Genomic DNA, 15,623 nt, shown 5'->3' with positions numbered 1-15,623 from the left:
AACAACTGACCCTCAGGTCCTAGGGAAAGAAAGTCATGCACTGGGTTTCAGACAGCTGTGCCTCGTCGGATTGTGTCACTTCCTTCCCCACCTGCTCCTGTGGACTTCAGTGTAGTAATCGGGGAAGCGGGTCGGAGTGGAGGGACCAGATGTATTGGGTGACCTTCTCACCTTCCTGTTCCATACCTGCGCCTTGGTGTTCTGGACTATTCAGTGAATATATAGAAAGACTTTTCTTAATTACATAGGAAATCTAGCAGATCGTTGGTTCAGAGGGAGGTAGGTCGGTTTCAAGGTTAAGTCTATTGACTGACTTCTTCAGCATTTTTTAAATTAAGAATTGGTATATTCAGTAATAATTGAAATTTTTTTCATAACATTTTATAGATGAGCTCTTAATTTTCTACCAATAACATATATATCACTGCTATTCTTTTTATTGAAGGAAAAAGAATGTCCTAAAGGTAATAAAGAGTTAAATGAAGTATAACATGTTCATGATTTGTTTTTATTTCTAGGTTTTTAAATACAGTCTTTAAATTTTGGGTCATTTTAAAAGTAATTGTTTCACGTAACACAGTTCACAGTTATTTAGGGTTTGTATGAAAGTTAAAAATTTTAGCCAAATCATCGTTTTTGCATTGTATTGATTATTACAAACTCTTAAGTAATCAGAATATTCTAAAGGTCAGGAACACATTCTGTTCTTCATTTTTCTTTGTTCTTACGAAAAAAACCACACACTTATAAAATATGCCCATGGTGTAAGAGTTCTACTTTTTTTTATATGGATGATATTTTTGTAGTAACTTTTTCATAGATGTTGGTTTTTTAGAGCTGAATCTTGACATTTTGTCATGAAATGTTCAATACTTAGAATCAGTGTGATGGGTACTCTAGAGTAACTCGTGACTAACTCTACATACTTATTTTTAATATTGACATCTCATTACTTTATTAGTATGTCAAAAAGAAATGTTTATGTTCTATATGTAGTTTTTAAATTTCACATATAAGTTGAAATTTAATAGTTTTTGGTTTCTCAATATTTGCAATATTTGCAATTGTATTTAAGTATATTTATCAAATGGATTCTTGATAGTATTTTATTGCTGTTCTCAGTCTTTTGGCTTTGTTGCAGTCTTAGAGGAATCTATAACATTCATTTATTCAGTCAGTGAGTTAAACAGTTGTTTGCAGGGCATTTCGTTATGTGCCGGTAGTACAAAAATAAAAAAGTGCTTCCTCTACCATAAATTATTTTATAGTTTAGTGGAGAAAAGGAAATATTCATAAATAATTATAGCACAACATAAGTTCTAAAGCAAGATATATGCCAGGTGTACAGTGCTAAAGGACTCTTTCACATCTCCGTCTTCATTCTTAGCTGATCACCTTGCTTCCTGTTTCACTGAGAAAATAGAACCAAATAGAAGGGAATTTCTACTACATCTATCAATATACCTGCATCTGTACCCATGTACTCTATTTTTCCTTTTGCTAGCTGTAGATAAATTATTTTTGTTGTTCTTATGTAGGGCTAATCCTCTCATTTATGTATGGGATTTCATCCGTTCTTACCTACTCAATTGCCCTTCTCTCTCCGTGTTGTTTTTTCCCCTCTCCATAAGATTATTCATTCCTATTTAGCATATGAAAATGTTTTGTAATATATCAACAACAAACCCTGGCATCATATCCCCCTTTAACCTTTTCTCTTCTCCACTTGAAAGCAAAACTCATTTTTAAAATCTGTTGCCTCTCCTTCCATTCTCCTTCTAGTCTCAGTACAGTTGGACTTTATCGCCACAATTATTTATGTAAAGATCCTCAGTGAATCTTCTACATTGGCCAATCAAGTAATTAATGCTCAGTACTCATCTTACTCTTATCTGTCAGCATCACTGACATACTTGATCACTTCCCCTTCTTGAAGCACTTTCTTTACTTTGTTTCTAGAGTATTGTCTCTTATTTATCCTCCTTCCTTACTGGCTGCATCCTCTCTATCTCCTTTGCTGTTTCTTCTTAATCTTCTCAACATCTAACTGTTGAAATGCCCATTCTCAAACCTATATTTTCTCTATTACACTCACTCTTTCCTAAGGTAATCTCATCACTAAAATAATCTTAAATACCATTTTTAAGTTGATTCACTTATTCAACAAATATTTCTATATGCTAGTCACAATTTCTATTACGCTAGTCACTCTTTCTGTATGCTGGCCACTGCTCTGCATGCAGGTGAGATGTTAGTGAATAAAACAAAAATTCACATCTTTGTGGATTTTACACTGTATCAGGGAAGACAGACAATAAACATTAGACATGTCAGAGGTGATAAGTACTATGGAAAAAGGAAGAGTAGAACAGAACGAGAAAGGTGTCTCCCAAATTTATATCTTCAATCTGGACCTCTTCACTGAACTCCAGCATCATATATCCATATACCAACTTGGCATCTCTACTGAATCTGTATCTGTAACATGGGTATCCAAACTGATCTCCATATTTGCGTCATGTTTCAGTTATTTGTAACAACCATTTTATTATATCTCATGTTTTGTCAGTGAGAAATTTGTTGAGGGCTTAGCTCGATGATTTGCCTCTGCTTCATGATGTCTGGTTTTCTCGGCTGGAATGGCTCACACATCAGGAGATGACTGGGATATGGGGCCTCTGTTTTTCCTGTGGTGTGTGTTGAAGTTGGAGTCACTGAAATAGCTCCTTCACTCCCACGTCTACTATCTGCACTGGAACAGCTGGGGATGGCTGATGACACACTCTTCTTTTTGGCAATTCTGGGGTAGTTGGACTTGCCGCATGTCTCGTGGCTTCCTCTACAGTGACCGTTCCAAAAGACAGTTCTAAGAGATAAGAGGTGGAAGGTGCCACTCTTTTAGGACCGGGGCCCAGAAATGAGCACAGCTTCATTTTTCTCTCTGTCATATTCTCTCTGTCAAAGTTGTATAGATCCTAACTACATTCAAGAAGAGGGGTCATAACCCTACCTCTCAGTGGGAGTAGTGTCAAATAATGTGTGGCCATCTTTAATCTACCACAGTCTACTCACTGGTCACCAGTTTACACTCCTCCCACATGAAAAATATATTCAAATCCTACCAAGAAAGTCTCATCCCAGTAGGGCATTAAAGTTAGGCCCGAAATTCAGAATCCCATCTAAATTGGTCCAGATGGAGATGAGGCTGCCCAAATGCTTCAATCTGGAGACCTGTGAGCTTAAGAGTCAAATTATCTGCATCCCCTGTGTGTGTGTATACGCTTGCGTGTGCGCGTGCGCGCACACAATAGTAAGAGAAGCATACAATAACTACAGTGGGAACATTCATTGAAAAGGAAAACTTGAGGCACCTTGCAGTGAGTGTTCACTAGTAATTCTAAAATTAGTAATTCTAAAATTCTAAAGTTAAGTTAGTTGCTTGATTAGGGCCTCAGACCTTCTTGAGAATGATTCCATGGGGCTCCTTGGCTGTGCTCTGCCTCCTTTTGGTTCAACTCTGAATCAGCCTTTCTTTTTCATAAGAAATAGCTCAAGACTTATACTTCCAGCCAAGGCAAAGTAACCATATTACCTTCCTGCCTAAAACAACCACAAAGTACACAACATATGTTAAATGTTGGTTTTCAAGACATGGGATATCAGGCAAGAAGGTACAGTGATCCCTGAGAAACGGCAAACACAAGAGATGAGCCCCGAGCTTGCCCTATCTGATTGCTTTGGGAGAGTTCCCATCTTGTGGTGCAATGCGGGGCAATCCAGGCAGAGCCTACTGAACTTACCAAGTTGAGGAAACAGAATTATGAGTCTGGGGAGATCAAGACAACAGGACAGGTTACTAGAGAGGGAATCACTGCACAAAAAGAACTCTAGAAATCTTCAGAGGGTCCCCTTCAAGTATCTATGCACTGATTAGTGTATGCGTGAGAGGAAACTACCCGAGACCAGGCAAAGATTAACATACCTGAGAAGATAGGAGGTAACATTTCCCACTAGGTAGAAGGGCAAATTTCAAGACAGGCCAAGAACTGGGTAGAGTATACAGAATGGTCGTGTGTACTATAGAAGAATTATCCCAAGACTTGGCACTGAGCTAGTCTTGACAAACAAATCTTAAAAGCAAGAGACGAAAAGATCAAATTGTTTCTGAGTGTCTTAACTGCATCCCAGAACAAAGCTTGAAAATATTTATAAGAATAAAAATATATCCAGTAGTCACAACATAAAATTCAAAGTGTCTGGCATCCAGTCAAAAGTTATCGGGCATACAAGGAAGCACTGAAATGGTGACTACATGGGTAAATATATAAGACTTTTTTCTTATTCTTCAAATTTGTTTAAAAGATATTTTACTGTTTAAAGAAAAACAGTGAGGTTATAACATGTCAAGGCAAAATAAATAACAATGACAAAGGCGGGAAGGGGAGAAATGGAAGTATACTGTTACATATACTTGAAGTATATGTACTTCAAGTATACTGTATACTTGAAGCAGACTGTGATAAAGATGGATAGTTATGAACTCTAAAACAGACCCTAAGATAAATAAGCAAATAAAAATTTATAGCAATAAGCCAGGAAAGAAGATAAAATGGAACATAAATACTATCAATCCAAATGAAGACAGAAAAAGAGAAAAAAACAAGTTCAGATGAGATAAACAGAAGAAAACAAATAGCGAGATGATAGATTTAAACCTAAACATACCAGTAAAATTTATTTTTTGCTGCACGGCCACCACAAACTTAGCGGCTTGAAGTAACACACATTTGTTATCACCGCGTCTATGGGTCAGGAGTTCAGGCACAGCTGGACTGGGTCCTTTGCTGAGGGTCTCACCAGGCTGTAATCAAGGTGTGGGTCAGGACAGGGTTCTCATCTGGAAGCTGAACTAGGAAAAGGCCCTATTCCCACCCATGTGGTTCTTTGCACTGTTTAGTTCCTTGCAACTAAGACTGAAAGATTTTTTTGCCAGCTGTTGGCCCCACTTCCCTCTGCTCCTGTAGGTCTTCAGCAGGTCCATACCACATGGGGTTCCCCAGTGTGGCTACTTGTTTCCTCACAACCAGCAGAGGAGAGGAAGATACCAGCAAGATGGCCTCTGAAATCTTACATAACGCAATCACACCATCACACCAAAGGACATACATCCATTGCCATATCTGTTGGTCAGAAGCATGTCACAGGTCCTGCCTACACTCAAAGGGATGGGGTCACACAGGATGTGAACTCCAGGACCAGAATATAATGAAAGCCACTCTACGTCCGTCCATCAAAAATATGCCACTTCACATTTTAAGAACCTTAAGACTTTATTCTTTCATTCCTCTCACCTTGTCATTTGCTGTCCTACATTTTACTTCTCTTTCTATTTATAATCCACAGAATACGTTATTATTTTTGCTTTGAACACCTAATTCTATTTTAAAGCAATTTTATTGATGAGAAAAAAATGTTATTTTATATTTATTCAAATATTTGCTATTCTCCTAGTACTCTGCATTCCTTTGAGTTGATCCAAATTGATATTTGGTGTCACCTAAGTAAATGGGCATAAAGTAAGTTTGATTTTTTTTTTCAGCCTTGCCTATTCTGTTTCCTGCTGTTTCTAATTTATTAATTGATTGTGTAGTGATGCTGTTTGCCTTTTTGTTTTTGCTTGGTAATCTCCTTAATTCTTTTTTTTTTTTTTTAAATCATCTTGTTTTTGAGCCTTTGCTTATTATATTTAGATTTTTGTTAAGTTCCTTAAGGAGCAATTTATAAAAATTTATTTCTTTGGTGTGTTTTCTTCGAGTCTTGTTCTTTGTAGTTTGCATGCTTTCTTTCAATTTACTTATACATTTATTCTTTTGCTAACTTTTTTATCATGGTGTATATACAGAGTTACCAGGATGTTTTCTTTCCATCTTGCTCATCCTTGGAGGTATGTGCTATACAGTCTATCAAAAATATCACACAACTTTACACTTTAACTTGGACCATTTTGTTTTCCAGTTAGCTCTGTAGTTTGAGGCCTGGATAGTTCGCATTCTCTTTACTTTTTTTGTAGCCTGAGGAAATTGTCAGGGAGGGTGAAGGGTTCAGGAGTGGTTGAGATGGTTTCTTGTTTTGTTACACTTGCTGGGCTCTGTGGTCTTTTCTGAGATATTAAACATTTTGTGTCTGAGTTCATATTATTCAGTTAGGAACATGTCCTATTCTTGTTAGGGAAGATCTGTGGGATTTAAATTACTTTCCAATTCATTGTCTAGCACAGGATATATTAAATTATTAGCTGGCATAATTTTTGAGAATTTCTATACATCTATGCAAGATGTTCATAATACTCAAAGGAGCTTTTTTTCTATTACATTGGTGCAAAAGTAATTGCGGTTTTTGCAATATTTTTAACCTTTTAGACTGTAATTACTTTTGCATCAACCTAATAGTAAGTAGGAAATAAATTGCTCAGTTTTTTAGACCTTACTTAAATATTTCAAGCTGTTATGGTCTCTTTTAAGTACGTTGAATAAGAACCAAATGGGCCAAATCAACAAATCAGTGATCAAGGAATTTGGATGCCCATGGTAACATTCTATTAGAAGCCAAAAACTATTTTTTCCCCAAGAGGTTTGCTATAATTAAATTTTGTGAAATAGTCTTTGAATTCAAAGACCTTCCCCTAGTAAGGTATATTCTTTGAATAGATTTTACATAGCAGTGATGAGATTCTGCTCATCCAGCTACTTACTAATCTGGCATGTGGACTTAAAGTGTGCCTGGTCCCCAAAGAAGCTAGTCATATAGTAATACAGTGACATAAAAGACACAAAGGGGCTGGTGAGCTGATTAGGTTAGAGGAGATTAAAGAAATATGACAACTAAATGCCAGGTGTGTTTCCTGATTAATTCCTGGTTAAGAAAAAGAAGACAACTGTAAAGGAACAGTTGGGAAAATTTGATTGGGACAAATGACAAAATTTAAAAAGGGACTGGATCTTAGATACTAGTTTTTCATCCATGTTAAATTTCCTGAGTGTAATCATTGTATTGAGATATGTAGGAGGATGTGTTTGTTCTTCCAAGATGCATGGTGAAGTATTTAGGGATGAAGTTTCAAAGGCTGAAAATAGCTCTTGAATGGTTGAGGGGGGAAAATGTATATAAAGAGATCAAACAAATGAGGCAAAATGTTAAATCTGGTGACTCCAGGGGAACAGCAAACAGGTATTCAGTGTAGTATTATTGAAAATCTTGAATGTGTGAAATTTTTCAAAATAAAATTTGGGAAATGCATAGACAAATCAGAAAGAAAATTAGACTGGGTAAACAATACAGTGTGCATCTAACTTACCAATCATATCAGACCCAATTCTCGTTTTCATAAATATTTTCCATACCATCTTTGCTATCTGGATGAAATCCATAGAAAATAAAACCTACTTACACATAAAATTTTAAAAAATGATAGAATGTTCTACTGCAACATGAGAGCAACAGATCATGTTCTTCAATGGCTTAATTCTCAGGCACAACTACACTTAGAATAATGTCCCCATAGATTTGCAGAATTTCCCCTAGGGGGTGCTACTGCCCGTGTTGTGAACAACTAGGTTAACTGCTGGTGTAGGAGGTCTATTACCCTGAGACATCACCGCAATTAAAACATGACTGTGTTTGCTGCGTGGGTGAGAAGGCCCCTGAGACATCAGTCTTTATTCATTAATATGCCTGAAGTTTTTCTGTTTTGGGCCATATTGGGAAGGAGAATTAATGGGTGCCTGAGTTATAGGTAAAAGTACTGTAGGGTGTCTGTTTTCCCACTTGGCTCCCGTAGATTTTGTTTAAGCTACATGGAGGAATAAGAATCCAAGTAAAAGCTGAAGAAGCTGTTTTTTTTATAGGGTTTCTGAGGGAGATATAGGTACCAATGTGTTATTTGTGTATTGATAACGTTACAATACTGCTGAATGAAATTTATTTAGTCTCTCTTAGTTTCTTAAAATTCATATGATGGAGGAAGTTTTCCCCATGCCCTGGATGAAACTTGGGCCAGCTCATAGCTTTCCTGATTTGTGTTAGGTAGCACATGTTACCTAACAGGTAACTAAGTTGTCCCGATTCCATGGTTTAAAATGTTCACTATATTAGAAAACTCTTCATTCCAAAGTACGGACTTCCTGCTGTCCTGTTAGGGCCTATAGTGGGAGGGCCCCTGCCCCCTCCAGCAGAGGGTGGTTGACTTCTTAATCTTTTTTCTCCCTCCTTTACTAGCTCCTCTTATTACTGACTCCTCCAGATGGAGCTGGAATATTGAGTGGGAAAGGAGAAGGTAGGCTGGAGAGTTTCACTGAATAGGGCTTAAGCTGACTTCTGGCTCTCTTAGTTTGGCAGATGTAGAAAGTTGACTGTCCTGTTGCTGTATTCATGGCATTTTGGAGGTTCCCCTGATGGGCTGTACTGTCATGTGTGATGAACTCGCTTTCTTCATTGTCACTTGCCTCTCAGCCCTAGTTTTCTGGCAGACTACACTGTGGCTCACTCTCCCACTGAGGCCCACATTTGGTCCATGGAAAACATTCATGAATCCTTTGACTCATAAAACTGTGGAGGGCGCCTTTTCTTATAGCAGAAAAGGAACAGGACAAGCAAACAAAAACTGATAGACACAGACAGTAGTTTGGTGGTTGCCAGAGGGTAAGGGGGGAGGGGTGTGGTAGATGAAGGTAAAGGGGATCAAATATATGGTGATGGAAGGAGAACTGACTCTGGGTGGTGAACATACAATGTGATGTATAGATGATGTATTACAGAATTATACACCTGAAACCTATGTAACTTTACTAACCATTGTCACCCCAATAAACTTTAATTAAAAAAAAATACTGAGGAGGGCAGGGCAATCCCAACACAGCTGCCTCTACTGTGCTCTCAGCATTGGAGCACCCCGCTGGTTATGTTGTCATGGAGGAGGAGCCATTAGATTTCTTAGGCAGCTGTCAGACTTTAGTCCACTGTTTCTTCCAAACGTAAGAAGATACCTGTTGAGCTTTTCCAGTGACCCCACTGAAAGCCCTCTCTGGAGACTGGAGGTGAAGGAAGTAGAGTTGTGTTTTTGCCTCTCTGCTTTTGGGGAATGGGTGGTTTTCCCAGTACTCACTTGCTCTCTCCAAATATTTTCACAAATCCTCCTCGACTCTCCACTGCCTCAATGTTTTATATCCCTGATGTGATTTTAGAATTGTTAAATTTCCTTTCAAAGTCTGCACCTTGTGACAAAACACTATGGAATTTTATATCTATTTTATGGTGGAGCCTCATTGGAAACTCCCAATTTAACATACCATTCTCCTTAGGCTCCCAGGTGACAGTGCAATGGGGCACGGCGGCTACATGTGGTGGGGTCAGATTTAAATTTGACTTCAGTTCCACCACTAGTTTTGTGATTTTTGGACACACAACCTGTTTGTATATTAATAGGGCTATTGTGGAAAATAAATGAGATACTCTATAAATCACTTAGGCTGGGACATAGTAAGTGCTCAGTGACTTGTAATTATTGTTATCCTTTCCATTTCTCTATATGTTATAGAACAAAGTGCTGCTCTGAGGCCTTGAAACGTAGTAGATCTGTGAATATTAGAAGATACCTTCTTGAAATGTATATCAGCATTCTTATGGTAAGGCAATCCAGAGCAATGATGAAGCACCCTCTGTGGCTTCATGAGAAGCAGACATCAGCCAGGGGGCTGGAGAATAGAGGTGACGGGCTGGACTGTGAGCGTCTGCGAGGTGCCCCTAGAGATGCCTGGATGGAACAGTGAGATTTAGCAGGAACAGAAGTCCTGCATGACCTTTCTGTGGGAAATGACAGTGAAATCCATGCTGTTAGTGATAAAGTGAGCCCATCAGCCAAATGACCCAAAGTGAAGAGCAGAGCTTATTGGGTTCCTTAAGGCATATAATTATATTTTCTTTTTGTTAAGAGAGAAATACTGCAACGCTTAGAATGTGTTCAGCTGCAACTAGAATACCTAACAGTGACTTGTGAAGTAAAACTTTTAATTATCTCATATAGCAAGAAGTCTGGGAGTAGGCAACCACTTGTATTGGTTAGCTGACTCCAAATTCTTACAGCCAGCCTCTCTGCAATTCTTTTAGCCTCCCATCCTGACAATAAAATGTTTTCTGCCTTTCCAGGCAGCAGGCAATTGAAAACACCAAGAGAGGGTAATCACGTCACAGCCTAGGAGACAGCACCCCTTGGAGCTGAGCGGGTCATACTTTGCACAGTTATCACAGTGGTGCTGGTGGTGACGTGGAGGGCAAACACTCAAGTTCTCATCTTTCTGACTCCAGAGACCGCACGCTGTCTGCTATATATAATTTGAGTTGTGGGCCCAGCTGGAAGGAATAAACACAATTCTTAGGCTTACATGATAGAAAGGTGAGTTCTATTAACAACTTTGAACCTAGAATCTGAAGGGATTTTCTATTATCTCAGGATCTTCTGATTTGGCAGTAAAAATAATCATATCCATCCTTTTCTATTATGTGGTTTGCTGGTAAGTATTCACACATTTTCCAGCAGCTTTCAAAGCTGTAATCCCGTAGCAGGACTGTAATCTACGTGTGAGTGCTGTGATGAATTCCTTTAATAAATTCTCTCTGAGTTCGTGACAAACCTCACATATGTTTAATTCAGTGTAATTCAGAGACAAAGACTAGACAATCTCCCATGTTTTTTTTTTTTTTGAACAAGGACAAATACTAGGATTTTTAATCTACATATTTCATTTCAAGTATTTGGTGTGAGACCATTGAGCCTTGAGTTGACTAGAAGCGTGCAGTGAGTGTTTTTCTTTAATTTATTCCATTCCATTTTCTGGTTAGCTATCTACATTTTTGGTCTTTTATCTTTCACATTAGACAAAATAGTTTACACATAGCTACAGCAGCATTCATTGTCTTTTAGAGCTAATAATAGATAATCAATGGTCTGGCATTTTAATTGGGTACTTGCCTTCATGTGCATTTCAGCAACAATCTAGCAAAGCTGAATAATAGATGGCAGTTTGATCTGACTTCAGACGTTTCCGTCCCTCCAGTTGCATCACAACAGACAACACAGGGATGCAGGATGAGAACAGTGTTCATTTTTTTTCCCTTAAACCTTGCCTTGCTGTCTTTTCGCTATCACTATTCCAGTTCACATAATCTTTTTCTATCCTTTCAGCAGTACAGTGATGCTTGTCAGCAGACTACCTGCTATCTAAATACACAGTTTTTTAAATGTTGCTATTAGAAGATAATAATATTCCAAGTTGTCCAGTCTCTCCTTCACTCTTTTTTGTCCCCCACCTGACAGGTGGGTGCTCAGGGCCCTGGGTTTGGGCTGCTCATATGGGAACCTGGGAGTGGATGACACACTGCTCTCAGAGCATGGAGCCGAATAGAGGAATTCATAGGCTGCCACCTTGGGCCAAGCTCTGTCAAACTGGCGCAGACCACCCAATTGGGTTGTTGATCCAAGAAGGCTAAGCTGAGAGGAATCTAGGTGGGAAACAATAGGTTGAACAACCAGGGAAACCAGGTAAATGCTAGAGAGTTTAAAGCAAATGGGGCCAGATCCAGGAATTACTGAGACCTTGCTGTGATGGGTTATATTACAAGAATAGGTAAGACATGATTCTTATCCTCAGAAAAGCTTAGATAACAAGACAGTTACAATAAGCGGTGACTTATGTTAGAATAGAGGTATGCATTGTGAAGGAAATTAAATTAAGTATTAATTTAAGGAGAAGGAAATTAAATTACTTGAGGTAGGTGGGAACAAGGGAAAGGTCAAGGACCATGTGACAGGAAAGAAGATGTGGGAATTGAGCCTTGAAGGATGAATGGTATTTAAACAAACAGAATGTAAGGGAGAACATTCCAGAAAGAGACAACCTAGTACAAATTCATCAAATTGTCATATAGCAAGTGGAGCTGACAAAGATTTCAGAAATGGCTGTAACCCAAGGTGAGAATGGAGGAGATCCAAGAACTGATCCTGGTGAGGCAGCAAGGAGCCAAGACATAAAAGGACATCTATACTCACAAATTAGGACTTTATCTGTGGGTAATGGGAATCATTAAAGAGTTTAAGGTAGCACAGAGAGATGATGGATTTGTTGTTAGAAAGACCACTTTGTCACCCACGTGGAGGATGCCTTAACCTGGCGTAAGAGAAGGGAGATGAGTTTACAGGCATTTACACTGTAGTCTGTTCACACGAGAAGGACATGGACCCCAGAAGTGGCAATAGTAGGTAAAAGACATATTTGAGAAATATTTTGTAAATAGAATTTTGAAAATGGGTCATGGATGGGCCCCAGATTTTGGGCGATGGAGGGGACACAGGAGGAGAAGCAATTCGGATAGTGGTCAGGGGAAATAAACCACATGAAGTTGGGTTTAGATTTTTTTGACTGTTGTGAGCTCTAGGACATTCAGGAAGATATTTCCAAAAGTATACTAGACCTCAGGAAAGTGGTGACCCTGGAGATAAATCCGAGTGTCATCAACTGATGGATAGTAGTTGAATCCACAGTCTGGGTGAGATTAACCAAAGTGATATGAAATAAATCCTGGAAATGTAATGTACAGCATGACTATAGTTAACAGTACTGTAGTGCATATTTGAAAGTTGCTGAGATAGTAGGTCTTAAAAGTTCTCATCACAAAGAAAAAAAAACGTGTAACTATATGAGGTGATTGATGTTGTAATCATTTTGTAATCATTTTGCAGTATGTACATATATCAAACTATTATGTCGTGTAACTTAAACTTATACGATGTTATATGTCAGTTACATCTCAGTAAAACTGGGAAAAATCAATAAAAACATAAAGGCCAAGGACAAAGCCATGGAGAATACTAATATTAAAGGGGAGAATAAGGAGGATATTGTGAAAATGGGTTGCTACAAAAGTTTTAGAACAGCAGTATTCAATATTGCTGAAAGTATCTGAGAGCAAGTGAACGGTTGCAAAGCACTGTTAGATTTGACAGCAGTGGTCTTTGGCAGAGCATTTCAGTGGAGGGTCAGTTTTAGGTTGGGGAGAGGTGAAGAAGTCAAAATTGTGACTATTTCATTCTTCTAGAAGCTTGACCATGAAGGGAAAGATAAAGATTTATAATAGCGGATGAAATAGGCAGGTCATGTATTGTCTTTCACAGATGACAAAACCTCTGCGAGGTTGTAACTTGCCCAGTGTCAGTCACTAGTCAGTAGCAGAGACAAAATGAAATTCCTATTCTTCGGATTCTGCATTCTGATTTCCTTCTGCCTGGCCACCTGAGTCACTGAAGGGACATCCAGTGCAGTGGACATGACCATAATCAGTTAGTGTAAATATCATTATGGTGTATTCCATCCAAAGTTTAAAGTAGGATGGTGGAGGGGGTGGTAGGGAAAGGGAAGAATTATTTTCCCTATTGGTCTGAACTTGGGAAATATGGACAGGAAAACTTCATTTTAAGCCTCACTTGGCATGTTTCCTTGGCTGGGTTCCTGCAGACAAATCCTGTTTTCTATGCCCTGACAGCCTGGTGTTCCTACTGTGATTTCAATTCATGACCCGACCAAGGATGAGAAAAAGTAAATTGCATTCTCAAGTGTATCCATATTACAGGCCAATTACGTAGCTGCCTAATCTACTCTGTGACTTGGACAGCATGCATCAGATGAAACCTTCCTTGATTAAAGAAATGCATTTTATTTGGTGTTTTCTGTGGAAATTAAAGCCACTATTCTTGCAGTGATGCACAGGCTGTTGGAGTCAGAACAGCCATCTGCACTAACAAGGATTCTGTAATGCTCCTTGCTTTCAGGTAAAGATGAACCTCACGTGCAGACATGAGAACACCAGCTCACAGACATTGTGAACTTGGGTCAACAACTCTGATCCTCCCCCCCAAGGGCCTAGACTCCTAGGGTTAGAGTTAGATGCAGGGCTTTGCAATGCTTGGAAACAAAGTTCACCTGGAAGATGGTATCCATCTGAAGGAAGGGTTAAGCCAATAGAGTGCATTCACATGCCTGTGAGTGGGCCTGGCTTACAAATAGACTCTGGTCATAATTACTCAAACCCAAATATCTATTCCTCAAATAGCCATTTCCCTCTTCCTGTAACAGGTAGCAAGTTAAAGAATGATATTTCTTGAAATAGATGCTAAGCTTCTTAAGAGTTGGAATCCTTGTTTCATCATCATCATCATCGTCTGTATATAATTCTTATATCCCATAGATTAATAAATGTTATGAGCTTATACTTATTATTTATTCAACGTATAGCCATGCCCAATAAATAATTGCTGATTGACTTTATCCTATTCTAGTTTCCTTAGCAACTAAACTAGTTTTTCAGTTGAACTAATGCCCCCTCATTCAAAGAAAGAGTACTGTCAAGCTTCAAAGAAAGCTGCCTTTGGGGTTGCTGGCTGAAAAGCTGTGCTGAATGTGATGCATCTAGAAAAAAAAAGAAAACAATAAAAAGATCATTGTTTTCCTTCAATATTTTCTTTTTCTTTTTTTGCCTGTTGTATTTACTTATCTAGTTACATCTGATCACAAGTGCACATAAAGTAGATATTTATGACCTTTGTTTATTTTATACCCAGTTGTTAAATGTCTTTATGAAATAAGAACTTAGCAATGGTAAGATTTTCTTCTCTCTTTCTGCATCCTGAAGTTTAGTCCTAGCCTGTCTCAACTATCCGTTCTTCCCTTATCCATTTGCATATTAGGAGGAAGTGAATCTAATATTAAAAAGCGATAAATGGAATCCATGAGAATTTGTAATTTTTTATGAGTATAACTTTTCTGGAGCCAGAAGCCCTTCTTCCGTTCTCAGCTTTGTGAAAAATATTCCCATCCGCAGTGTCACCAGCCAACTTGTGGCCTGACCATGCTCTGGCTGCGCACACAGAGCTTGAGTTCGTTCAGAAGGCTGGTGAAGCAAGATCCCAATTGGAGAGGAGGTGCTCGGCTGCTCAGGAAGTAAAAACACCCCAAGTTCTAACTAACTTCACAGCTGTGTTAAAGCTATACTCAGAATCTTCATAAGCTGCACATCCAGACAAGGAATACTAATTGACCAACCATATTCACAGATCTTATTGGTTAACGTGGCTTGAATCCTGATGATGTAGGAAAGCTACATCTTTGAAATAGTGGCACACTTTGCCATCTGTAAAAGGGAAGGATATTGCTATTTTAATGAACAAATCTAAAGACAATATTCAAAGCTTAGTCTGGTCATTAGGACACAGAACCTAGCACTGTACCTGACATATAAGTGCTCAGTAAATACTTGTCAACTGAATAAAGAGTGGATGCTTTGCTCACAGTGTTTCCCATCCCACCCCCCCACCCCTCGCCCCTCCACCCCCCACTCCACCAGATTTTTAACTTGGGAAGAAATGAATGCACTTGAGCATTGTTCATAGCTTTTGTTATTCTTTATCCAAATTTGGTTTTCGGAAGCTCTACCTATCTAAAAAGTATCAAAGGAGAAAAGCAATGGGTTTACCTTTCCCTCAGTCTTTACTTTATAAACAAGCTCAAGTTGGTTACTCA

General features: G+C 38.6%; 1 protein-coding gene across 1 annotated transcript in view; it reads left to right on the top strand.

The window, feature by feature from the left end:
• The window catches only part of CWF19L2 (CWF19 like cell cycle control factor 2), a 106,117-nt gene extending 101,478 nt beyond the window's left edge, over positions 1-4,639 (top strand). The window contains exon 19 of the mRNA XM_081061758.1: positions 17-4,639. Within this exon, the coding sequence (XP_080917884.1) occupies positions 17-162 (146 nt within the window). The 3' untranslated portion in view covers positions 163-4,639. The remainder of the gene's footprint in view (positions 1-16) is intronic.
• The last annotated feature ends 10,984 nt before the right edge of the window (positions 4,640-15,623 follow it).

Source organism: Rhinolophus hipposideros, assembly GCF_964194185.1.
Source record: "Rhinolophus hipposideros genome assembly, chromosome: 10".
NCBI lineage: Eukaryota > Metazoa > Chordata > Mammalia > Chiroptera > Rhinolophidae > Rhinolophus > Rhinolophus hipposideros.
This window is presented reverse-complemented; position numbering and strand designations above follow the sequence as displayed.